Source organism: Spathaspora passalidarum, assembly GCF_000223485.1.
Source record: "Spathaspora passalidarum NRRL Y-27907 unplaced genomic scaffold SPAPAscaffold_2, whole genome shotgun sequence".
NCBI classification, from domain to species: domain Eukaryota; kingdom Fungi; phylum Ascomycota; class Pichiomycetes; order Serinales; family Debaryomycetaceae; genus Spathaspora; species Spathaspora passalidarum.
In genome coordinates this window covers 780,978-806,486 of record NW_006767426.1, presented here as the reverse complement: position 1 = coordinate 806,486, position 25,509 = coordinate 780,978, and the positions used below count along the sequence as shown (strand labels likewise).

The 25,509-nt window shown below is 36.5% G+C and overlaps 11 protein-coding genes across 11 annotated transcripts; 4 read left to right on the top strand and 7 right to left on the bottom strand. All coding sequences in view use genetic code 12, as the record gives it.

Moving 5' to 3' along the window:
* Positions 1 to 377: 377 nt before the first annotated feature.
* On the bottom strand, positions 378 to 1,106 carry SPAPADRAFT_59452 (uncharacterized protein; the record flags this gene model as incomplete). The annotated part of the gene is made up of 1 exon (XM_007373554.1): positions 378 to 1,106. One exon carries the CDS (start codon positions 910 to 912, stop codon positions 466 to 468), a length of 447 nt encoding a protein of 148 aa, XP_007373616.1.
* On the bottom strand, positions 1,098 to 2,445 carry YPT31 (Rab family GTPase; the record flags this gene model as incomplete). Its single annotated transcript, XM_007373552.1, has 1 exon — positions 1,098 to 2,445. The coding sequence occupies one exon, from the start codon at positions 2,288 to 2,290 to the stop codon at positions 1,622 to 1,624; it is 669 nt and encodes a 222-aa protein (XP_007373614.1).
* On the top strand, positions 1,162 to 1,581 carry SPAPADRAFT_134699 (mRNA splicing protein; the record flags this gene model as incomplete). Its single annotated transcript, XM_007373553.1, has 1 exon — positions 1,162 to 1,581. One exon carries the CDS (start codon positions 1,162 to 1,164, stop codon positions 1,579 to 1,581), a length of 420 nt encoding a protein of 139 aa, XP_007373615.1.
* Positions 2,446 to 3,098: 653 nt separating the features above from the next.
* ECM22 (Ecm22p) lies at positions 3,099 to 5,669 on the bottom strand (the record flags this gene model as incomplete). The annotated part of the gene is made up of 1 exon (XM_007373551.1): positions 3,099 to 5,669. One exon carries the CDS (start codon positions 5,667 to 5,669, stop codon positions 3,099 to 3,101), a length of 2,571 nt encoding a protein of 856 aa, XP_007373613.1.
* A 3,290-nt stretch (positions 5,670 to 8,959) lies between these two features.
* On the bottom strand, positions 8,960 to 10,645 carry SPAPADRAFT_59440 (uncharacterized protein; the record flags this gene model as incomplete). The annotated part of the gene is made up of 1 exon (XM_007373550.1): positions 8,960 to 10,645. One exon carries the CDS (start codon positions 10,438 to 10,440, stop codon positions 9,103 to 9,105), a length of 1,338 nt encoding a protein of 445 aa, XP_007373612.1.
* Positions 10,646 to 12,429: 1,784 nt separating this feature from the next.
* On the top strand, positions 12,430 to 13,866 carry SPAPADRAFT_59439 (uncharacterized protein; the record flags this gene model as incomplete). Its single annotated transcript, XM_007373549.1, has 1 exon — positions 12,430 to 13,866. A coding segment is annotated over one exon (757 nt), but the record flags the coding sequence as incomplete, so codon positions are not given.
* On the bottom strand, positions 13,818 to 14,689 carry ASF1 (nucleosome assembly factor; the record flags this gene model as incomplete). Its single annotated transcript, XM_007373548.1, has 1 exon — positions 13,818 to 14,689. One exon carries the CDS (start codon positions 14,655 to 14,657, stop codon positions 13,884 to 13,886), a length of 774 nt encoding a protein of 257 aa, XP_007373610.1.
* Positions 14,690 to 14,831: 142 nt separating this feature from the next.
* Positions 14,832 to 19,556, bottom strand: TSC11 (TORC2 complex subunit; the record flags this gene model as incomplete). Its single annotated transcript, XM_007373546.1, has 2 exons — positions 14,832 to 18,999; positions 19,027 to 19,556. 2 exons carry the CDS (start codon positions 19,554 to 19,556, stop codon positions 15,618 to 15,620), a joined length of 3,912 nt encoding a protein of 1,303 aa, XP_007373608.1.
* Positions 14,885 to 15,616, top strand: SPAPADRAFT_133687 (uncharacterized protein; the record flags this gene model as incomplete). Its single annotated transcript, XM_007373547.1, has 1 exon — positions 14,885 to 15,616. The coding sequence occupies one exon, from the start codon at positions 14,885 to 14,887 to the stop codon at positions 15,614 to 15,616; it is 732 nt and encodes a 243-aa protein (XP_007373609.1).
* A 272-nt stretch (positions 19,557 to 19,828) lies between the features above and the next one.
* SPAPADRAFT_59437 (uncharacterized protein) lies at positions 19,829 to 20,368 on the bottom strand (the record flags this gene model as incomplete). The annotated part of the gene is made up of 1 exon (XM_007373545.1): positions 19,829 to 20,368. The coding sequence occupies one exon, from the start codon at positions 20,294 to 20,296 to the stop codon at positions 20,075 to 20,077; it is 222 nt and encodes a 73-aa protein (XP_007373607.1).
* Positions 20,369 to 23,677: 3,309 nt separating this feature from the next.
* Positions 23,678 to 25,393, top strand: SPAPADRAFT_59431 (uncharacterized protein; the record flags this gene model as incomplete). Its single annotated transcript, XM_007373544.1, has 1 exon — positions 23,678 to 25,393. One exon carries the CDS (start codon positions 24,071 to 24,073, stop codon positions 25,154 to 25,156), a length of 1,086 nt encoding a protein of 361 aa, XP_007373606.1.
* Between the last annotated feature and the right edge of the window lie 116 nt (positions 25,394 to 25,509).

Here is a 25,509-nt window from a genome sequence, read left to right as displayed (position 1 = left end):
GTTATGTTGTGGCGTGTCTGGACATGGAAGGGATGATATGCATTCTTAATAAGCTATCTCAAATCCGATGAATTATTGCTTTTTTAGAGAAGATGTACCGGTGTGCCTCATAGACATTTAACTATTTCGTAGAAATATACCCGTTATGAACTTGCGTGATGGGAAAGATTATCTCTGAAGATTTTCTTCAACAAATACTTGTACAACTGTTTCTATTTAATAGTATCCAAGTAAATTTGGTTGTTGTGATGTAAGGCTACTGCACGCATGAGGGGTATGTATTCAATTCAAATCCCGTGGATTTACGCGTCTTGGTGCATCAAGTCCTTGGTTTTGAAAATAGCTCACTCATATTGCTCCCCTACAACATCTTTTAACCAGGCACTTAAGTCAACGTGCTTATGTTACTGTGCTGTATCAATTTATTAATGTACTTTATTAATATACACCTAATGTACACACCTTCTATTTAAATTCACTATCTTCTTCCTCTTCTTCTTCTTCCCCATCTTCTTGGATAGTTCCTTGTTCTTTATCCAATTCCTTAGCAGCCTTGGCGAAATCAATGACTTTACCACGGGTTCTTCTACCAGTAGTGATAATATTAGCTTCATCAATTTCCAACAAGTCGTCTTCTTCATCAGCTTCTTCTTCCGGTTCGTCGTCATCGCCTGATCCTTCTTCACCTTCCTCTTCTTCTTGCTCAGGCTTGGTTTCAGATTCAGGAGGAACGTCATCGTCATATTGTCTTCTTCTTCTCTTCTTTTTCTTGTTGTCAGAATCACCACTACGTTTCTTACTGTCGTCGTCTTCCTTAGCTTCGGCTGATTCTTCCACCTTGCTTTCTTCGACTTCTGTAGCTTCAGAAGCCTCACCTTCTTCTACTTTCTTCAATGCTTCTTCTTTGGACATTGTAAATTAACGTGTTTACCCCCTTTAGAAACTACGTGAAATATTCTTGTTTATGTTTTTTTTTGCCAGCATGGGGGAGCCAGGACAATCAATTTGTTGGATTGTGTTCTACACGACCCTTGTTAGTTTTTTCTTTTGCTTTTCTTACACAACACAGAGATGGAATATTGACAAGCTCAGCAAGTGAAAGCGCCAGGTGAATCAGGTGGATTCAATCAGTCAATCAGTCATAATAGCAAGAAGTATATAATGAGCAGTCAGAATATAGCAATCACGAAAAAGACAAAGATGTCTGATTTAATAAATTATCGAATTCGAATAATCACAATCGATAACAGGACATATATTGGCACATTATTAGCATTTGATTCCCATCTTAATTTGGTTATTTCTGACACTATAGAATCAAGGATTACTAAAAAGTCATGGGCGAATTTGAAAAAGAATAACAGTGCGGGTGCCACCAGTGGTACTAGCAAAGATGTGGTATTAGACAAGCGAAATCTTGGCTTGATTATATTACGAGGAGACCAAATTATTAGTTTGTCTATTGAAAGTTCACCAGTTGTTCCTGTGAGTTCTCGAGTTAGTGGTGCTAAAGGTAAGGGAACAACACGACCTTTGAAAACACCAGTGAGCGTCAAGGGTAAACTCAAGAAAATAGCATAGTTAAGAAAAAAAAATGTATATAAGTAATACACAAGCTAAACTAACAACATCCTCCATTATTCTTATTCTTTTTCAGCTGTGGTGCAGGAGTCAATGAGATAGTTGGACCACCGGCCGTGGTTGGCTTATTGACGCCTCCTTGTTCATTGGTGTCTAATTGATGTTTGGAAATCATCTCGTAAATATTCTTTAATAATTGATGGAAGGATAAGTCGACATTATCACTACTCAATGCAGAAGCCTCAATGAATAACAAATTGTTTTCTTGTGCAAAGTTTTTGGCTTCTTCAGTTGGAACAGCTCTTAAATGGTCCAAATCGGATTTATTACCCACCAATTCAATAACAATGTTTGAATCAGCATGTTCCTTCAACTCTTTCAACCATCTGGAAACACTTTCATAACTTTCAGTCTTGGCAATATCGTACACAATTAATGCACCAACAGCACCACGATAGTAAGCCAGGGTGATTGCTCTATATCTTTCTTGTCCCGCAGTATCCCAAATTTGGGCCTTGACTCTCTTGCCATCAATTTCCAATGTTCTGGTAGCAAATTCAACCCCGATAGTTGATCTGGATTCCAAATTGAATTCATCACGGGTGAATCGGGATAACAAGTTGGATTTACCAACTCCAGAGTCTCCAATCAAGACAATCTTGTATAAATATTCATAATCGTAGGAATAGTCGTCGGTGTTGTCAGCCATGGTGTTTGTGTTAATGTATCAAAATTATGGGAAATAAAAGTAGGTGCAGTGTAATGTATATGTCCTAGTTGGTCTATGTAACTGGATTAAAGCGTGGGGTTCTTGTTTCTGTATACCCTTGGTCTATATTGCTATGCCAACAAACTTGTCAATTCACTCTGTTTCACAATCCTTTTGTCACGATTTCTTTTTATTTTTTTTTTTACTAACCTGTCACTGCTACAGTTGCCCGCCCGTTCAACAACAGAAAAACAAAACTGGAACGAGCAAGATCAAAAAACTTTGGGATGATTTGCACGACCCTGGCAAAAGGTTTGTTTCAGGTTATGTTCTCTGCACATATTTGTATTCACTACGCAATTGTATGGTTGTGCTTTACTGTATGGCTTGTTGATAACATATCTATATTGGCTAGGTTGATTACATTACTATTCCCATGGCGTGACATAACCCGCAGCAGGATAAATTCATAGCAGATTCTTCTATGAGGCGTCTTGGACTGTCATGCCTTATTTGTAATTATTTGACAAGTGGAATGATATGTGTTTTCGCCGCATTTAGTTCAATATACGGTAAAAAGCAAATCTTATGTAAAAAAATAATAGTTTGTCTCCGATTTGTAATTTAATCTTGAAACGCACTTTGATTCAACTTTATACTTGTACAATTTGCACCCATTACATATAATACACACCAATAGTGAAGCTTAACGCAACTTGGTTCGACGCACATTGTAAATCTATTTTACGCATTTGTTTGATACTCCTGACGCTCGCTATTATCATAGTTTCTACATATTCTATAAACTTCAAACCGATGTCATGATGTTATAATCATTAGCAAGCAATCCCGATTCTTGCAATGTCATAAAATCAACATCCACATCAATATAGTCACTACTGTTAACACTACTCACTGAGCTTGCCCCTAACCGTGGATAGTTCTCGCGACGAATCAATTGGCCCATGAATGATTTAATTTGAACTTCTTCTAGACCAATAACTTGATTGAATTCATACCTGGTGAATGCTATGTCTTGAATGGTATTTCTCCATTGTTTGACATTATCAATTTTGAATCGTTCCTTGGGAACTTCTTCATACACCATAAACCTATACAATAAGTTCAATCTCATTTGGAAAAACGTAATCATTCTAATCAAATATGATGACATCACTTTCAACTCTTCAATTATTGGTTCGTATAGCTCAATAGGCAAGCTATTCACATTAGGGTTACTCAACATGTGAAGAAAAATGTCTTGATCGTGGTCTCCTGAGAAAACATCCAACATTAATGGACTGTCGAAATCACGTAAAAAAAAGAACTTCACTTGGGGAAACATGGCATATAATGCCTTTTTAAATACTTTGTAGAACAAGTAAAGAACTGCTTCTAATGGATCGGAATTTCTTCTTACTGTGATTAATTTAGCCGGGAACATTCTTACCCAACGGTACAACATGTCATAAAGGATTTCTTGTTGTAAGTCAACATTGCGTAAATGCCCATTGATCATAGGAATGTAGGTGGCTATAGTATCCTTAGTGAATTCAACCAAGTCATTGAACTTGGTCTGGATGAACATATGTAATGTCCGTGTAGGTGAGTCCTCTTCATCTTCGTCTTCGTCATCGTCGTCGTCGTCATCGTGACGAAGTAATGGCATGACAATATCCCCGAATCGAGACAACATTTGTTGGAACTCGGTCAAAAATGTGGGATCATAGCTCGGTAAATAAACTGACCTTACTATATTGGTCATCAATTTCAAATGTACTGGGATCAATGTAGGTATGATCCCGATTTTAATCATGGAGTTGTAGTTATATGTTAAAATACTGAACAACCCGTCTCTAAAACAACACATGGAATTCAAAGTTGCTTCAGGATCATAGATTGACATTAGACTAAGAATATAGGATACCGAGCCAACTAAATCAGGATCTTCATTGGTATTCAACAATATACGTAAATCCTTGATAACTTTTGCATAATATTTGAATGATTTCACAATGCAAATGGATCTTTCATTAGATAACTTTTCTGCCCGGGCTACGGATTCATAGGTGTTTAATTTAGTTAAATACCGTGATAATTCTTGAAAACTATTGGAAATAAGGAAATTTGTGGTTAAGTTAATTAATACATTGAACATTAGTTGAGAATTGAAACCTTTGTAAATGAATGAATTAAGCCAGGTACGGTAAATCATACGAATATCTTGTAATGAAGCAGTTCCCTTTTGAATGACGGGACCGGCGGCAGTGACCATTTTGACTAACAAGTTCCAATAATCGACTTCTTGACGTTGGATATGAGTGAATGTTTGTTGCAAATGGATGGCCCCTGGGAGCGGATCACCCGCTTTACCTGTAACGAGAGGGGCATGGGATACGGATGCTGCATTAATTCTAAGTTTTGATTTTGGTTTATATGACAATGGATGGGATTGAGATCGGTCTCGGCCAAAATTATGGAAGTTTTTGTTGTTGTTGTTGTTGTTGTTACTGTTGTTGCTGTTGTTGCTATTGCTGTTGCTGTTGTTGCTGTTGTTATGGGGATGTGAATGATTTTGACTTAAGTCGTTAAAGGAATATACAGGGTAGATAATTGGTAATTCATCAACAGTTTCGTCACTTAATAAATTATCAAAATCTTGAGTGATTGTCTGGTAGGAAACTGCTGGATATGATTGTTCACTGTTTATATCGAAAGTTTCTTCAAACTCTTCTTCTGTTTGAACTGTGGTGGAAGTTGTAGTTGTCGTATTTAAACTGGTGTTTGAAAATGGAGTTCTGGACATCATGGAATTACTTCTTGGTTTAGCTTTAATTTTGGTTAATTTTGGTACGGCCACTGCGATGGTAGTATTGGTTGATGTCGGTATTACTATGTCATCATCCGATTCATTTTGAGCCTTCATTTCTCGCAAAGCTTCTAGTTGCTCTTCGGTATAGTCCAAATATCCACATTTAACTTTATGTTTCCGACAATTCATACATGCCGGTAAATCCTCCAGACATTTAACTCGTCTCTTCTTACAATTTGGACATCCTAGTTTTGAATTTTTATGCTTCCTACGTTTTGCCTTTTCGCCAAATGCAATCGCATTGGCGTTGACTGCAGCTTGAACAGCAGGATTTGCAATAATACTTGCAGATGTATTAGTGGTCACTGCATTCACATTAGTGGTTGATATTCCAGCAGTTATACTGCCATCTTCACTTCCTCCAGTGAAGGGGTTAGGTGGGTTGCCACTGTTAGGAGTAGTCACGCTTCCTCCACTAGTTGATGTCTCGGAATGTATAAGGTTGTACCCCAGTGGTGTGAGCTTCAGATTTGAAGATGAAGTTGACGGTACTGTAGGAGACGACATTTCGCTCATGCCTAGAATAATCTCATTCAAACTGTTGGGACTTGTCACTGGAGGCTGGCGTGGTTGCTGTGGGGGTTGGTGGTGGTGGTGAGTGTGCTGCTGCTGCTGCTGCGATTGGTTAGTGGTCTGTTGCAAAGGATACAACAAAGGTGAGAACTCTCTGTTGTTGTTATTATGATCTGTTTCAGATGTATTCGTTTCCATCAATGCCTATTGTTACTAATATATGTTTAGGGTAGATGTTATAAAAGATGGAATCAATAACAGGATTTGGGTTCGAACGGTTCTGAGCTTTTGGTCAAGATAGAAGGAATCGGAAAAAAAACCCTTAAAAAATGTTTAAACTTTTAACTACTTTCTCCGTCTTTGCTTGGATACATAATTTTTAATTTTTTTTTTTCTTTTATTAATAATTCTTACAAATATTATTTAGCCTCAGTAAAAGTTCAATGCACACTCTCCTATATGAAAAAAAAAAAAGCATAAAAAAATAAAAGCATAAAGACGCCTATTATTTTTTTAATTGTTTAGTTCACTGACTGCTAGGTTAAGAAAATAAGAAAAACGAATGACTTAAAGTCTGAAGATCTCTTGTATTATAGCCCTAGTAAATCTCTGGTTAAGAAACAGAAGTAGTGTAATTTAATTCCTTCTTCGTCAAAACTTTGGCTTTTTTCTTTTGAAACCTTACTAAAAAAAGCAACCTCTCCATCAAACAATGAATGACTTTTTGTTTGTGTAGCTTACCTTCTTTGTCGATTGTTTAAATTTTTGATTTATTTTCACATAATATTATACTTTGTTTTAGGCTTTTGTTCTATTTTTCATTATAGGTCAACTTCACTGTCACTTGACATTTAACATTTTTAGTAACCTTCGATCTCCGCTTTAGCTTTAGTTCCGTTAGTCTAATTTTGCCCCTACAACCAATCTAAATTAAAATGGCAAAATGGCAAATCGGTCTTTTCCATCTAAAGGATAAGATCATGCATAGCATATCCTCATCCCAATTCAGTCATTACGGCACTATCACAAAAAAAAAAAAGAACTGGTATGTTTTAAAAAATAATTAATTATAAACAGTACCATGGTGGTGGTGTGTTATGATCCCACCGTATAGTAGGAGAATGACTGACTGCGGAATCAACGGGATGTGGGGAAATTACCTGAATGCATGGTTAAATGTGAAGAGGCGGAATAACATATATCCATCGCGATTACAAATAAGGTATGCAAATCACACATTTATACGCTGTCGTCTATTGTTTTATCAACAAAATAAACACTTTGAGTTGCTGTCATTGACTTGTAACATTACGTTATTTTTTCTAGTATTTGAGGTTTGATCGTGGCTTTTCCGTATATTCTATACGGAGACGTTCCAGGTGGGGAGGAGAGAGCCATGTGCCAAGATCATAACCATATCTTACATAGGCATTTCGTACAAACTCGATTATTGTAAGATAATCTTGCATATACAATAAAACAGACCATGGCCTAATTATAACTTGAGGCTGACTATGTAGAGGTTCATGCGTCGGAACCAGGTGTGTTATTTCCGCCTTTCAATGGTGCATCTCCGTTCCACAAAATTGAAGAGAAAAAAAATAACCCCCCAAAAAAATAATAATCTAAATATATTATTTCCACAGGGTGAAAATTAGTAGATTCACTAAAGTTGAGAAAGAAAAAAAAAGACTGTTCAACCTGCCAACAGTCATTAGAAGACTATGTTGAAGACAAACTTGGGCTCTAGAATCAGATCTTTAGTCATATGTGCATGTGTACCTATGGTTGAGCCTTGCATAGTGCTTGGGAGTTAGATCATGCATAACTAAGTAAAACATTTTAGGCGATCTTTTTTTGCTTCGCTGCATAATGTAGGAAATCAATCACTACAGATATAAGCCGAGACAACGGTAGATTTAACAACGTGGGCTATTACTGGGCATAATCTTGGCTAAGTAATATTACTCGATCAAGTAGTATCGATTTAGAATCTAGTCCAAGGTCAATTCTTTTACCTGGAAAGAGCTGGTTAAGGGTCGAAATTTTCCTGCCAAGAATTTCGATCATTACAATTCCCTGTCAAAAATACAATAGATAATAGGTGGCATTCTGCATCTTGGGTTAACTCTTTATTATAAATGGCACGTGTGGAAGCGGAGTTATGGAAATTCAATGAGTGGAGTAATGGCTGTGATAAAGTGGAGTTTGAAGGTTTCAATGGGATATTGTAAGAATTTTTGGAAGAACATGAAAATATGAAAATTAGTTTAACCCCAGAATTAATATGAAGAGTGTGAAAATTTTTCATCTTCCCTTCCCCCACACACACACACACCACCACCCCAGATGAAATTTTCTCAGCTGGGATTGGAATGTTATCAATGGGTCGACACTATATTCCAGAATATTCGTAAATTGAATAATAACTAATACATTAGATTAGGGGTTATCTAATTATAAATTTAGTCAAATCAGAAAATGAATTTTCTTCTAAGCAATCTAGAGAAGGTAACAATGGAGCGTATCTAAGGTTCTTCTTGAACAACGGGCGTCTGCATTATTGTTCCAAGTTGGGCAAACGCAATATGGGTGGCTTTGAAATATCATCTCCATTTGGAAAAGATCTGAAATTCAAACGTTTCTCGCTACTACCTTGCTTCGATATTTCCAAACAAAATGTGGAATCCCGGAATTTGAAATTCACGCTTATCTAATATTATCTTGTACTATTATTTTGTGTGTACCTTGTCCATTCTAATTACGAGGAAGATCCCCCACCAGATCCTCTTGGCTTTGAACCCCATTGTATGCAAAATAATACACAAAAATAAAAAAAAAATTAATTGCTGCACAAATTTTTTTCGTGTGTAGGAGAATTCATGCCCGAATCCGCCTCATGTATTTCACAGTTTGCCTCAACTATATCAGCAAGCCATCTATTTCTTGTTGCTTCGTTCTACTTCGCTGACGGGAGTTTGGCTGGTTGTTAATTATAAATATATTGAATACTGCCTTCGTAAACTCTTCTATGTTAAATTAGCCTAAATGAACAAATGCTTATTGGCTCATAACTATACATTGTTAGAAAGCAATCTTATGTACAATTATGTAATTGTCTTTGTATTATTTTTTTTTTCTCAGTACAAAGACCTTTGGCGATCACTACAAGTCGACTGAAGCTAAGCTTGGTCCTTTCATATACCACTACATACTAATAAATTCATATTCATGAGCTTAAGCTTTAATAATCGACAATAGGACGCGGTCACTTGATGCAATTTACTGTTATTCAATATATTCGTTAATTACTACTTATAATGACATTTATAAATCTATAAACATATGAATACTAATCCCTAACGAGCAAGAATTAAATGCAAACAAAAGAAAGACCATACTTATCAAAGCAACTCCTTCCTTGGGACTATCTAGCCCACTTTAAAACTTCCAAACTGCAAACAACAATGAAAATAGTACTTGGTAAGGTCAAGACAACGTATCCCCAAAACAAGACTCCTGCCATTTCCTTCTGGTAAACTTCATTCAAGGTACTGATTTGACTCAATTGGATAGCTGGGGGACTGATGGTTAAAATGAACGCCACAATTAAAAAGATTGGATCATCCAAAATAGACACATTGATAAATTTAACACAAAGGGCAATGATTGGTAATAGGAATAATGAAGGTAAAATCATTCTTGAAAGTAAGGAACCAATCAAAATACGCTTGTAGTGTTTGGATGCTGGTGGGATATCTGATGATGGATATAAGTTTGACCCAAGAACAATAAGAATAAGTGGGATGGAAACACTACCTAAGGCAGTAACCGATTTAGTCACGGTGTTATGAATAAATGAATCATTATTTCCAAAAAATGCATTTTGCAATGCTGGAACAGATGCAATCACGACACTTACAAGCATGGCATAAAGTGGTGGATTCATGAAGGCAAGGAATTGCTTAATGAATGGAAGATTCTTGATGTTTTTATACCAAGGAAGGAATTCGTCACCTTTAGTAGGATCAATTGTGACAACAGACTCTTGTCCTTGTTGTGGCTCGATACTTGAATCTTGCGATGTATTTCCATCCATGTAAAGAGTTTGCTCATCATTGAGTAAAGTAGTGGTTTCATCATGGTGAATAATTACTCCATTCTTGGTGTAATAAGTATTCAATTCCACACGAGATCTTCTTCTAAGCAAGGTGTTAAATCCCCAAGACCATCTTAAAACTTGACCCAACTGTTGGAAAATCAACAAGTACAAAATACCTCTACTTGCAACGCCATCATTAGTATCGCCTTCAATATCATCCCATAATAAGTCAGGTAAAGTATATGCCAAGGTTAAGGTTAATGAAACCGGTAAGGAATTGGAGTTACCGAAAACTGCCATAGCAGTCACGAAATCGGTTTCTGGTTCATTTAATGATAATAAATACGATGTAAATCTTGAACACAAGTATGCAATCCCAGTAGATACAGCATAAAAGATGGGAATAATGATGATATCAGCGATCTTCTTGATTGACAAGGATGAAGCTAATTTGGAAAGGACTAAACAGGGAGTAAACAAGTCCACATTTAAAGCACTAAGAACTTTTTGACCAGAGTTTGTTAATATTCCAGAATGGGCCGCAATAAACCCAGCAAAGCAAATGATAACAACTTCTAAAACTGCTTCAAAAGTAAGAAGGGTAATATCGATAAAGGAAAGATCGGGTACTGCAGATTGGACCGATAGTATAAGATTAAGCATTGAATGTGTAATGCTAAATGAAAGTTCTCTTTGTTGTGTAAGGAAGGATGAACTTAGGTGTAAGTTTAAAAAGGAAACTTTTTGTGGTAAAAACGCTAGTTAAAAGAAAATTTAGTTAGTGGGTCTAACTAGTATAGTAGGTGAAGGGATAAGCTAGTGTGATCTGCCCAAACAGGGAGGAGAAATGGGAGTTGGATTTATATATAGGAAAAGCAGAAAGCAAAGAAAGAAGGGAATTTGAAATTAAATTAGTAATTTATGGAAAAGTGTTGCCATATCTCAAAAGGCAGCCATTAAAATTCAAAAAAGAAAAAACATGAGAGCTTAAGGGGACTTGCATGGATGTGCAGAGGCACGTGCGTGATTGCATCCAAACATACATAGTGGATCTATGGGATATTATTTCATCCTGCATGCATCACCAATGATCTAATTGTTCCTGGACGCTACCATTCCATTCTTATCGGAAGAAAAAAAAGGTTATTTCGCACAATTTGGTGAACTGCCACGCATCATTCATTACGCAAAACAAAAAATAGTGATTTTTAATAGATAAGAAAACAATGGAAATGTTCATGACTTTTATTATTTCATCACGCACTTCTTTTTTTTTTTATTATGCGGATCATGGCGCAGGCGCAAGCGCAAGCGAGCAAGACTCCATAACCGCACGTGACTTGAATCATCTCGTCGCGTTTACATATTCGCGGGTGTCGATATCGATGCCACAGTCTTCACGAATAACTGTGGTCATCTGATGAAGCAGCGTAGTTGTCTAAAGTGCCAAATTCGGCTCGACCTAAGCGGTATTCTTGGCATATAAGTACTACACGTATATTTTCTGGCTCGCTGTTTCTGGAATGTTCCATTACTTGCCAACTTGCTGTCAAATATTTTTAATCTGTTGTGCGTGACTGGAATGCTGCACAGCCTTGGGTAGTACGGAGCAATATTAAGCCGAATTATCCAGTAGATTATACATAGAGAATGGTATAGAGCATGAACACCGCAAAATGGGGATGACTTCCCCAAGACTCTCATACTCTTTGCCATTAAGATGTATGTATTTGGCCACTGCAAACAAAAATTTTCTTGTTTACGGTTATTTGCTTGCTTATTGTTATAGTTGTGTTGTAGATCTGCAATAAATTGGTGTGTATAGTCGGAATCAGTTAGACTATTTTGTTGAATGTTTTTAGTAGATGAAATTCTATATCTATATCTATATATTTGACAAGATTTGGCAGAATTTTCATGGAAATTCTTTTTTAATTAATTTGCACCGGGATTGGCTTGGTGAAATCCAAGACAAATCAACCATTTATTACCAACTATACATGGTAAACATCTTGCTCGGCTGTTTCCCTGAAATATATCCCAAAGAAGACATCGAACGACAAACAAATTGCCTTGAACCGCCTCAAAACTGAAACAACACGAAACCTGGTACAAGTTCTCTCCTCACACTTCTTTTTCTACAACTTAATTACTTCTCGTCTAAGTACTGGAACGCTTCTGACGTATGGTTCACATATACGTCGCTCAAATTGACGCACATTCTTTTATCAAACATTCGCTGCAGCATTTGCAGCAAATCTACCAACAAAAAATTCCGCCAGTCCGGGTAACACAAATAAAGAAAAAAACTTTTGTTTATATTTGGGGTGATTAAGGAAATCATATACAAACAATATCCCCAGTTGCATGAACCTAATACAAATCGCCAATAGCCTTATGTCTTGATAAAAATGGTACTATTGAACGATCATCCCATACCCAACCTTGTACATCCATCAGATAGTACCCACAACACAGATTCCACCAACAATACCAGCACCCCATTGAAGCATAGAAATGGCTCATGGTACCTGAAACGGGCAGCACCGTCATCCGACTTGGATGACAGTTATAACCACAGCATATTACAAAGCGACGAAGACGAAGAAGAAGAGGAGGAAGAAGACACCACAGCTAATAGAACTCCCTCTCCTAGAAAGATTATAAACAGCGATGGTATAGAATCAAGACTATCTAGTTCCGGAAGCAACGGCAATATATTTGCAAGTACACCGTTACACCCCAATAGCACAGTATCATTTATGTCTCCAATGAGAAGATTAAATGATTTACATATTGAATCTTCTCCACTTGTGGAAATAGACCCATTAGGTGATGATATCAATGATGAAGAAGAGGACGAGGATGACGAGGACGACGAATTCTCGTATGGAAACAAGACAATTACCAATGATACCGATTCAGACGTTGATGACAAGGATGAAATAATGTCACTGAATATCAATTCAAGAAAACGAATGCATGTTGAATCACCCAGCATGATGATATTAACACCTAATTATCCTAACAATGAACCACAAAATAGCAATGAATCCACCGGAAACTCGAAAAACATGTCATCATTTAACATTCACAATATTACAACCAGTTCACTTGATTATTCGACGCCATGCCCTAATGAACCAAGAAGAAAGAAGTTAAAGTTGAAACAAGAAACGACACCAAAGAAGGTATTACTAGATTTAGCGCATTCTATTAAGACATCCGTTGATAGATTACCAAAAACATCCCTGCACGTTCGCTATGAAGATGACGAAGAAGAGCCAATACGAGAACAGGAAGATTTTGAACAAATGCCAATATCACTGTCCACGCCGTCAACTTCAAGAGCATCAACACCTCCATTGACAGTTCCAGAAGAAGAAAAGGAAAACAAACAACATCAAGAAGAATCTGAAGCAAAGCATAGCTCTGCATATGAAGAGTACGGACAAACCATAAATGGATACAAGTTTGTCCAGAAAAAACTACCTCAGTTCAAATACGAAACTCCCGTGAATAACAATCGATACTCAAAATTGCGAGAGGCGTATAATGCCAATGATTATACTCCCATGGTACAACCACAAGGGAAATATCAAATCATTGGTGAATTCCCAATGAGCTCAGCTGGAATAATGGAAGAGGATGACGAAGATGTACATGTTGGTGACAAACGAATTAGTGATCCGTATCTTGAATGTGACAATACAGTCGATTCAATAAGAGAGAATCGTATACGAGAAGAATACTTTTCGAGAGAAGGACAACCTAAGTTGCCTATATTACCTCCACATTTCTACGAAACAAGAATACCACAAGATACCTTGATCAGTTTGATTAACAAGGACAATCTCATGCAATTCTACGAAATGGTGAAATCGCCTCAACAGCAATTGTCAGACTTGCTAAAACAAGAACGTGTCAAATGGCATCCCGACAAATGGATAGGAAAATTGCAAAATCAGGAACATGGGTTTAACTTGGAAGTGGTGAGTCACTTATGCCAATGCATAAATGGACTACTTGAATCAATTACGACATAATGAAGGTCTATTAGATAGATATTAATACACAAAGGGTTATTTTGGAGAAACTATAAAATTCTATTTATCACGCGGAGTATTAGCTTCGTCTTCCTCCGCATCTTCTTGCTCACCTTCAGGTTCTTCTTCGACTTCAAGATCTATGTCTTCTTCTTCTTCTACTTCTTCCTCACCATTAATTCCTCCCCGAGGATCATCTGCCGGAGTCAGTATTTCTTCTTCGCCCTCAATGTCAACGTCAATATCCTCTTCACCTTCTTCTTCTTCCTCTTCCTCTTCGTCCTCCTCTTCGTCCTCTTCTTCGTCCTCTTCTTCGTCTTCCTCTTCTACATTTTGTTCTGGAGGATATTGTTCACTATTACCATCTTCGTTATCCCAAACAATATTAAACCTGGTGACTCTTGGTTTTTCAGCCAATATATTTCTCACGACATGCTCCACTTGAATCTTGGCCGGTGGATTTTCTCTCAACTCTTCCGTATCATACTCATTATTAACATAGTATCCTACTCTTACAAACTCACGATCGGCATAGCTACAACTCAACAAGATAACGGTAACACTGACCAATTCACTAGCAGGGATCAATTCCGGAGATGGCGGGTCGGCCGTGAATAAAAACTTGTTGATCCCCACAGGAACAGGACCAACCAATATAGAATCAAGCTCTTGATCGTGGTCAAGCGAACGGGATGAACCAACATAAGTGAGTTTCCATTCTAAATCGTCCTTGAGCAGTTCAAGACATTCAAAGGTGATTTCAAATTCGTACGGGTCGGTAAATTTTGCCGGGTTATTGAGGACTTCTATACCAAGAAGAGATACGATTGACATCTGGTTGGGTGGATTAAGTAGTTGATTGTTATGAGTTAAAGTTTTTTATACGCGTCTTTTTTGAAAAGTGTGTCTTTGATTTCTGGCGTTTGTTGGCGACGAGACATTTCAAAAAAGTCGCGGTTGGTTTATTCATTGCGACATTTTAGTTACTACTTTTTTTCCAGTTTCTCCAGTCAACCACCAACATTGTCTTCTTGGTTATCCTAGCAATACATTTAGAAAACATGTCGGAAATAGTCGAACAATTAGAGCAGAAACCACAGGAAGTTGTAGAAAAAATAGAACAACAAAATACCGAGCCAATCAACTCTAAAGAGGAAGTACCTGTTGCTGAAGAAATATCAGAGGAAAATCAACCCACAAAAGACTACGGCAAAATCTACGAAAAGTACTTGGACCGATATAAAAAGGCATATGCCAATTCGGCAAGTCTATTCAACAAGGAAAAGAACCAAAGAATTACCCTATCATACTATATACGAAGAAACAACGCTATCCTTTCCATCCTTGACCAACTCGAACAACAACAACAACAACAACAACAACAGCAGCAATCCGAAACTACCGATGAATCAGCCCGTATCAAGAAAATCATAGAAACAGCTCCAAGGTTGGCCAAAGTGCTAGATCCATTGGCCAACCTCGACGACACTACACCTATATCCAAGAAACATTTACTTAATTGTATTCTATATGAAAAGGTACCCGATTTAATAAACGACGACTTGATAAACAGTGAAGTCAACCCTCAAGATATGGAAGCTTGGTGTCGTCGTCATTATCCAAACTTAGTTTCATCCAAATACAAACCATTGAATGTCCAGAATTCCGGTGTTGTGAATGAATATAGTGGAACTGATTTCCCTTTGGTTGACAATGAAGGCAGTAGTATTGACAAGTTGGCTTCAAATGGTGCAAGTAACCCCAAGAAGAAACGTAGGTTAGACAAAAAGTGAATCATCTAAACAGTCCTCTTCTTTCTGGCTTTAGCAAATTCTCCAAAATCTTCATATTAAATAAACCAAATATAAATATACGTTTCTGTAATTTGAAATTGCCCTTGTCGATTAGTTTAATGACTTCAAGAAATAACCCAACGTCACTAAACAACTCAGGACTTGCCTGTTTCATCCGATTCAATTCCTTAATTGCTCTATTTTCAATGCTTGCTAGAATTGAATTCAAGTGGTGTAAAAGGGTAATCACTCGTTCATTCACTTTAACATTGAGAGAATCTTCTCCACTCTCCTCGCCTGTGCTAATAGTGTCCACAGATTCATTGTTAGAAATACCCCATAACGAGGGTGCTGTTGTGGTTGAACCCACATTGAAAATGTGGTAGTATCGAGTATCCCTATATGGATTAGTAATTTCAACATTGAAAATTCCATTGGGACTTTGCGGATATGCTAATCCTTTACTGTTTTCATATTCATCTAAAACACTAATCCAGTTGTATTCATCCAAAATTTCAATCCCTTCGCTAGTACTTGATATCATACCAATAATAAAGAAACAGACCCCTCTAAGTGACCACACGGGACAATTATTGAAATTATCCAAGATTATATCAATCACAGAATGGTCAAGATTCAAATTATACAATGGATCAAGCAATTGAATTCCATAATGTCCCTGGGCAATGTTCCCAATTATCCACAAGTTTTGCTTGAGTTTATTAATATAATTAATATGTTCTTCATCTTGATTTTCAATATCAAAGTATTCTTCGTTGGTATTAATAGCCTCGAATGAATCGGTAATTGAATTGATCAACAATTCCAAGAAATCACGACCTTTACCGTGATTGAAATAACCTAATCCTTCTTCAGTAGTTAGCAAATATTTGAAAAAGTATACAGATAAAGAACAATCATTAATTTGCGGATCCTCAAAATTACCCAAGAACGGAAACAACTGATATTTGATTAGCAATTCCACTTTTTTCAAATATTGGAAATCAGTAATATCATCCCATTTACTAAATTCTTGATCAATATAACCTGATTGTTCAAGGTATTTAAACCCAATTGGAATCTTCATGAAATGAATCAAAAGTAAACGACCATTCTTGAATTGAGATAAAACGGAAATTGAGGGAGATAATCCAACTAATGTATTCAAGTTGGCAAAATCATTGTCACTGTAAAACAGGTACAACAAATCAACCGTATTAATGGCAATATCGTGATTGGAATCGTATAAATTACTAGTCACCAAAATCTTTATAATAAATGATTCACATTCTTTAATTTTGATCAAACTAGGATACAAGTGCTTTAATAAATAACTTCTAACCTTAACATTTGATATTTTCAGTGCTTGTTCCAATAAAATTCTAAATCGGGAATTGATTGTGAAATCAACATTCTTAAACAAGGTGATGATAAATAAGTTGTTTGATTCGGATTCACTGCTATGGTCAATTATATGTAAAAACAATGTGAAAAATTGCCAATGTTCCAACATTTGAATACCACTAGGTTTCGCACTAAGTATACCTATAAATCGTAAATATCCCATACAACAAGTTGAGTCCAATCGTTTCTTATTGAGTAATGGCTCCTTGGATGATATACCACTATATGGATCAACCTGGGCCACAATTTCAGCCAATTGAGGCAACAATTTACTCGATGCCAAATATTTAGTTCCATTATCCAAATTCAAGAACATTTCGAGTAATTGAGTTCCAATATTGATATACTTCATAGAGTTTCGATTATTCAATGATGTATTTGAAAACCTAAATTTAAATGGTCGATAAAAGGACATTAACCGTTTGAAAAACTTGGGATACTTTTCCAATACTTCGTCAAATCGCTTTGGGTTAGATAATGGTCCTTGAATGAGCGTGACTAACAATGTCCAATTCCATTCTTCAAATTCCTTTATGGTCAATATCTTGGTATTGTTAATCTTGGTCTTAAACTCAGTGTCATCAATATTGTATCGGGATTCAATATTGATCTTCTTAATCGTCGATTTCATATTCACCAAGTAGTCAGGTTTAGGTTGGAACTTGTCTCTGGTAATAATCTTAAATGTTGCATGAAGGGAAAGATCACGTAATAACATATTAGGACGAATTAGTTCTGGTGGTAACAAACTATTAGCCATTGCATATAAATGGGTTAAAAGAAGGGTAGCCTTTTTGGTATTTGACTCATTCAGGTTTTGTTCAATTATATCCACCAACCTATCAAAGATATCATTCCTTATAAGAACCAATGCAAGTAATCCGTAATAATGATTAACTACTTGTTGTTCAAACTCGTGCTCAATAGGTTTCAAGTGGGGATAAGTAAATGAATAACTAGTTCTACCAACAAATTCATTAAACCTTGTGATTGAATTACCAATAGCTGAATTCTCCAACCAAGGAAATACTTGAATTCCAAGACAATCGAGAAATATATCCATGATGAAGTCTCGTATCTTGCTGTTTTTCTTATGAAGATTTATAACTAAATTGTTTATACTGGTGAAGTTCTCAATGGAAAATGCAATTAGCCCATTGAAATTCTTTAGTAACGTTGCAATCAAGAACGAAATTTTTTGTAACTTGGAATTGGAAACTTTCTTAACTTTATCGTCATCATCCACTATGTTTGAAAATATTGAAATAAGTGAATCTAAATCAAATCCATTTCTGATAAATTTACGGGAGTTTTGAAAATCACAAAGTTTAAGCAAGATAATTAAACATGTTGATGATATTTCCACACTTCCTTCAAGAATTGAATTAATAATTACTTTAAACCCGCCACTATGGAAAACAAGTTCCGGATTAAATATGGTCATTTCGCAAATGGTTTCAAGACATACATTCTTAAACAGTTCTGGTATTGACTCAATCATTGACTGGCCATAATTGGTCTTTTCATCATCACCACTTTCCACAATTGCAATCAACGCTTTTATGACCCCAGTAGATAAGAAATCAGTACCCTTATCTATATGTAAAAACTCACGAATAAGCTTTAGAGCCTGCTCCATTTCCACAAGAGTTGAATTTGCTCCCGATAAACTAACAATTAGATAGATTAACAATTTAGACTGAATTAGCAAGCTCAAACTTTCATAATTTGAAATCATATATCGTAGTATTCTGTATCCTGAACTTCTAACTTCCAGTACAGGATGATATAACATAAATTGGATCTTTGGCAATACTGTTTTAATTTCCAATTCATTTTTCAACTTAGGATGTTGTTGAAATAAAAGCACAAGGTCATTCGCTTTAGCAACAATGGTATACTCGTCAGTATCTCGGATTGAGCCTAAATTAGATAACAAATCACTCAATAACCAGGTGGGACTCTTTGCATTATCTTGTCTATCGTCATCTTCGTCGTCATCATACTCATCTTCTTCATTGTAATCAAACTCGGGGAAGTACGCATTTTCTATAATCGAGGTAGTGGCACTTCGTTTACGCACTACTGGTGGGCGTCCAAATCCAAAATGGGGCTCTAATGTAGGTGTAGTTAATGAATTGGGTTTCCCTCCTAGTACCGGTCGTATCGTTGCGTCTTCAGTATCTGTCTTATCATCGGAATCCGTTATGCCATAATCATTCACTTCTTCTCCTTCTGTATGTATATGCATTTCAGAGGACGGATTGTATAATTCACGATTGAGAACCGATTGTATTGGGATTGAATCCACCGAAGACACAGTGGCGCTTCTCTTTCTATCCAATGATTGATGCTGTACTTGATTTGCTGTGTATGGCGCCATAACGAAGGGATTGATGTATCGTTTGACAGGTTTGCTTGCTGTTGCTGCAAGTGCTGCCGCTAACGCTGCTGGACGATCCTGTTGTGATCTATTGGAACCATTGCCATTCTTGGTTGGACTTGCTTTATTTGAATTGGTTGTAGATTCAACCATACCCCTTAAAATATTCCTCTATTGACGCGTTTTCTTCGATTGGTTGATCTAATACTGACAGTGTCTATGTACAGGGGTTAAATCGATGTTCATCTAGTTATAAATGACGGCGTTATTGCTTGTGTTTGTATCTGTTTGGTTGTAAATTTTTTGACAACCAACTTCGGGGTTAAAATTTGATTTTTTGTTCTATCGGGTTTGGTGGGAAAAATTAGGAAACTGGTAGCACAATTGCTGCAAGACACCAAAGATTACATCTATACACGGGTGTTGTATGTCATAAGATGTATAATACTGTAAGAACTACATAGTGCAAATTTAGAAACTGCTATCCCTTCCAGGAAGAGAGCTTTTTTGATAGATTTAGTAATGCTAGTCAAATGATTAATTACCCTGAAAAGGATAACTATAATGAAGATTTGACAAGTAGTGAATAAAGTGGAAATTCCTATATATACAGTGGTTTCAGCAGTGGTAGGTTAAAGATACTATCAGTTCTATTATCAGTTCTTTTAGTATCAACATCTGTAATAGGAAACAGGTTTCCAGAATTGTAGTTGCATATATTTCATCAATATATTCAATAACTCTGAATCGTAAACATTAAAAAAAGAAAGCCACTTATGAAGGGTCTTACCCCCCATATCGATAGTTTCATAACTAATAATAAACCCAGCACTACTGCATTTCGAAGTGAATAGAATATGCCATACCTGTTCACAGGAGAGCCCCTCAGCCATTCAATCTATTAGTGATTGCAGCATACCTTGAGTTGCTACCTATCTTTGCGTTACTCCTACTAACTTAGAAACCCAATTTTCCCCGTTTGTAACTTTCTGGATAATTCCCTTCTATTAAATGGCGCTGAGTTATATTGAGTGACGAGGAAGTTATAGTATAGTGGTCAGATACATCAAGTGATCTTTCAATCATAGCATGAGTGGAAATTGCATGTTTACCATCATGAAGCTTTGCTAAATCCAGGAGTGAAGTAGCTGGATCATTTGAAATCAGTCTGTATTGTAGAACCTCCAATATTGAACATAATAGAAATTCTAATCGCGCCTTTAACCTGGGTGCATTGCGGTTCAGAATTCGACACGATACATTTCAATTTAGAATATGGAATAGCAAATACTCTTGGTTCTTTCAAACGAAAGAATCGAATGACGTGAAGACTCTGCTAATTTCTTTTGATGAAAAAAACCAATAAAACCCCCCAATAATAGTAGTAGAGATATCATATTGAGTTAGGTTACAATAATGTATTGATTCAGGATATTTGTACCTGTTTGAAATCAGTTTGAATTTAAGCATGACTGACATGTTAACATAACCTTGTTACATACATTTCCTTAGCTAAGCACAAGAGTGCTAATAAATTAGACATGGAAACAGTCCTTTCTAATCTACCCGGTTGCAAAATAACGCCTGCATAGAACCTTTACAAATAATCCGATAAAATAGGGAATACCACTTGGCTTGCTACAATGTTATGCCGACCTCTCTCTCTCTCTCTTAGTCAAACACAATAATAAATGTTACCAATTACATAATCAAATGTCACAATATCGTGAAGCCGAAATCGCGTATTGTTACGGAGATGTTTAACACAAAGCCTAGAAACAATGGCAAGTCACATGCAGCCAATAGCAGTTGATCGCTATGCAAGTCCGAGAGCAACTTTAAAACCGTTTAACGGTTGAGCCTAGCACATATTCTGCCATTGGCTGTGCGTAAAAAAATTCCAAGCCTACATCATCAAGTTGAATCTTGAAATAAAGCCGATGTTTATGAATGAATGCGAAATCCCTCGTCACAAGGTGTCAAAGTCATGCGATTTGCACGGAGTTATGTATTATAATCATTCAATTTTGAGTCAAAGTTTTGCATAACAATCTAATCCTAATGACATAACCATGCAACTTCATCCCTCGGACATTCACGGGGATATAAACCCTGTCACCCCACCCTGACCAAGCGTCTCCAGATTTGTTACTTACCTAAAAAAATAAAATGAAATTTCATTGGTTGCTCTGCTTGCACCCAACGCTACCAAACCAGGGTGATATCCTTTTAGGGATAAATTCATTCCCAGTTTTACAATGTCTATTGTTTCTATCAAGTATTTTCTACAATTAAATGACCGTTGGTTATGTCCACTGTATTCACGGGGAGCTGCTCGGGACATGGGGGGTGTAGTTGTTATTAATAATAAGTTTACGAGAAAATTGTTCCAATCAGAGGCAACACATGGAACAAGTCGTAACTAAAAACTAAACACGCAAGCAAGTAAAGTTTCGTGATTGGTTGAGATGACGATATTACGTCATTGTTTTAGAACGGCCAAGATTAGTCCATAGGACAAGCATTAGAGTTGTCAAACGGATGACTTTTGATTGGGCTATATCTGCAGTTTATTTCTTGACTTCCATGCTTGCAATCCGAAAAACAAAAAGTATCACAAAAAAATAAATGAATGATCACTTTTTTTTTTTAGACTATTTTTTTTTGTTTCTTCCCAACACAGGAAGGGTCAAATAAGGAGGAGGGGGTGAAAAGCAACTGGGTTGCGCTAGGTAGCGTACCCTAGCGGTGGCGGGGTAATGCATCAATTCCACGCCAAAACGCGATATATGTATATCGGTTAAAATTTTAGAGGTACATCGTTATCTATTGGAAAGCGCACTTGTTTTAGCCCACCATACAGAACGCAAGCTTAGTAACGCCTTAGGTGAACCCCTTAGATCATTTATATGAACTTAACTTCAGGACCATGACATCATATGTAGCAAATGTAAAGAACATTCATGCCATTGTCATACGATTAGATCTGCCTGATAAAAAAAGACAGTTTTACAGGTAGAGCCGTAGCCTAAGAAAATATAGTGGGGAACATAACCATCCTCCGCCCCCCAGTTGGTGATTGCGAAATAATCAAGGGTTGATTTCTTGATTCTGATGAGAAAAAAAATTCCTTTTTATTCTTGTAGGGCAAAACAAAAAAAATAAAAAAAATTTTTTTTTTTGCTACCGCTGGAATTTCGCCGCGGTACTTTTCACTACAAATTTTTTTTTAGTACTTGCCTACTGGCTGCTTACTGCAGGGCCAGGGCCAAGAATTGATCCGTACCACGTGTACAGAGTTGGCTAATTAACTATCTTGTGACCATTTGGACAAGAGATGAGACATGGTGTTGTCAAGTGGAGATTTAAAACATGATGACCCTAGTGTATATCTCTTCCACTTTCCTCCTCCTCATGGGTGAATACTTTTTTTTTATCCGTTATGACCACCCCCACTGGTAGTTTTTCCTAATTGAGACGAACCAACAATTGATGTTCAAAATTATTTTTTTCTTTTTCTTCCGAATTGTATTATTCTCCTGCATAGTGACGCAAGAAAGAGGGGGCGAGCCATTGATTTGAGGAGGCACCACCAAAAAGACGGCACACAAAATGTGGTTAAATTGAATTTCATTTTCCCATGGGGCTCTACATTGCAAAATGTGTGATCAAAACAAACGAGAGACAAACTAAAACACCGGGCATCCTTTAACTATGGGAAGGGTTCAGTATTTTTACGCATGACGTCCTTTTGCATAAAGTTTGTGTCAAGTACAAGTGGTGCCGTTGCAGCAAAAAAAAATAACAATGGAGATCTAGGTGTTGTCCTATGGTGATATTGATATGATCATTCATTTATACGAACGAGAGGCGTGTCTATATCACCAGACTGTAATAAACCAATAACTCTCCATTTAATAATTCTTAGCTAAGATTACAATTCTTTGCTATCACCGAAACTACAACGGATCTTATTACCTAATCAACCAATTAGTAAACAAGAAGAGAAAAAAAAACCGCTAAAAAAGAAATGTGTTGATGTTTCTAGTATGTGTTTTTTTTTAATTTTTTCCTTTTTTTGTTTTATGTCATAAAAAGACAATAAAATTTTTTTATCTTAATTTTGGTTATCGGGGAATGATCCGGACACGACCGGATTTTTTATTTGTTAATAGAAATTATTTTTAAACTTTTTTTATTTGGTTTTTTTTTAAATATAAAACTAAAAAAAAGCTCCAGATTTTTCTAATCTACAAAAAAAAAAAATTGAGAGTGTCCATAGAAGATTAAAGAAAAAGCTGCCTTGAGGTTTTTTTTTAAATTTGTGAAAACTTTGTTTCGTCTGACCTTCATATCTTTTTGTTTCTTCAACTGTCCTAGTTTTGCTGAAAGTAGATTAACCATCACAATCTGTCAAGTCTGTTTTGAAAAGACACAGCCCCTTACTGTTTTGTTTACTTCGGAAATACTTTTATAATTCCCCCGTCGGAAAAGGCAAAAAAAAATCAACATAAAAATAATAATAAAAAGAAAAGTACTTTGCTGCTTAATATTTATTTGAACTATATTCACCATCATTACGTTGTTACTTTAAGGAAGCTCCTTTACCAAGTCATAACAACGCCAAAACTGTAAATAACAAAAGTGTAATCCTAACAAAAAAAAAAATGTCCACCAAAACTGTATCTTCAACCAACGAGGATCTATCCTTGTTTTCATTCAACCCCCAACCAAACCATAAAAATCACCACCACAACAACAACCACCACCACAACAACAACAACCATCATAGTCAAAACAATAACCACCACCAACCAGGTGACACCTCACCTAAACATTCCGTTGCATCTATAATTTCAGAAAATGAAACTACCGACTATAACATTTTTGAACGATCAGTACAAGATTCCTGTGTTTTTGAACCAGGGTTGAGATCAGATTCGATTGTGTCATTAGTGTCCAATTCCGCCAATGCACAACCTAGAAGACCACGATCATCCACTCACAACTCATCCATCTCGTTAGCTACGGGTCAATACTTGAAGAATGAAGATTACATCCCACCAGCTATTGATGCAACTGCCAGCTTGCTCTATGACAAGCAAACTAATTTAGATGATGTGGAAATTGTATATTCTACTCGTCGTAACTCGTCTGTAGTTGCATTAAATATGGCCCTTGGAAGACCAATTTCACCTTCTTCTAGGAAAAACTCCATGATGCAGGTATCAAGTCAATCCACACCATTGCTGCTGGTTCAATCTACAAACTTGTCTATTGATTCGAGCTTGACTAGTTCATCAAGCCAACAATTGTTTTCCCCAGTTTCACCACCAAAATTGACTAGTTCGAAGTCATCGCTTAATTTCTACAGTTATGCCGAAATGATTAATAATTCTACTGATGATTACCCAATTAGCTCCAGAAGACCTAGCTTCAAACATGCATACTCACAAGGATTCATCCCACCAGTCAAACACCTGTTAAACAAGCCATTACGTACCAGCCAATTGACTGCCAACTTATCAAATAAACATAAAAAGAAGCATGCCAGTCCCAAAAACAAGTTTTTAATTTCCCCTGATCTGTCAGATTCGGACGACGTTGACCTGGACCTCCCTCCAACAAGAACAAGAAATAAGTCGGTAGGTAGTGGCCACAGTGGGATCAACAGCGATGATAATGCCAGTTTAATCTCCACCACCCTTGCTGATTGTATTAGACAAACTACAACTGAAATCAATGGTCATTAGCCGGGTTTGTTTTTTTTTTTATAACTATGTTTGTTTATTAATGACTTTTGATGATAATTTATTTCCGTGTTTTTTAGAAGAGAATGTGTGCGTGCTTAAATCATAGAATAAACCTTTTATAATTCAGTGTGTTTTTGTGTTTGTATGTCTTTGTGTTTTGTATCTACTTTTGAATAAAAGTTTGACAGTTTGTCAATATTTGTAAAGATGTAAATAGTAAATACCAAGAATAAATTGAATTTGTCTTGTTGTGTCCAAATGGGAGGGTATCGTTGATCTTGGCATGTGATGAGACGATTCTGAATATAGTGTCAGTTGTTTAAATCGTTCACCCTGTTGTTTTGCTAAAAATA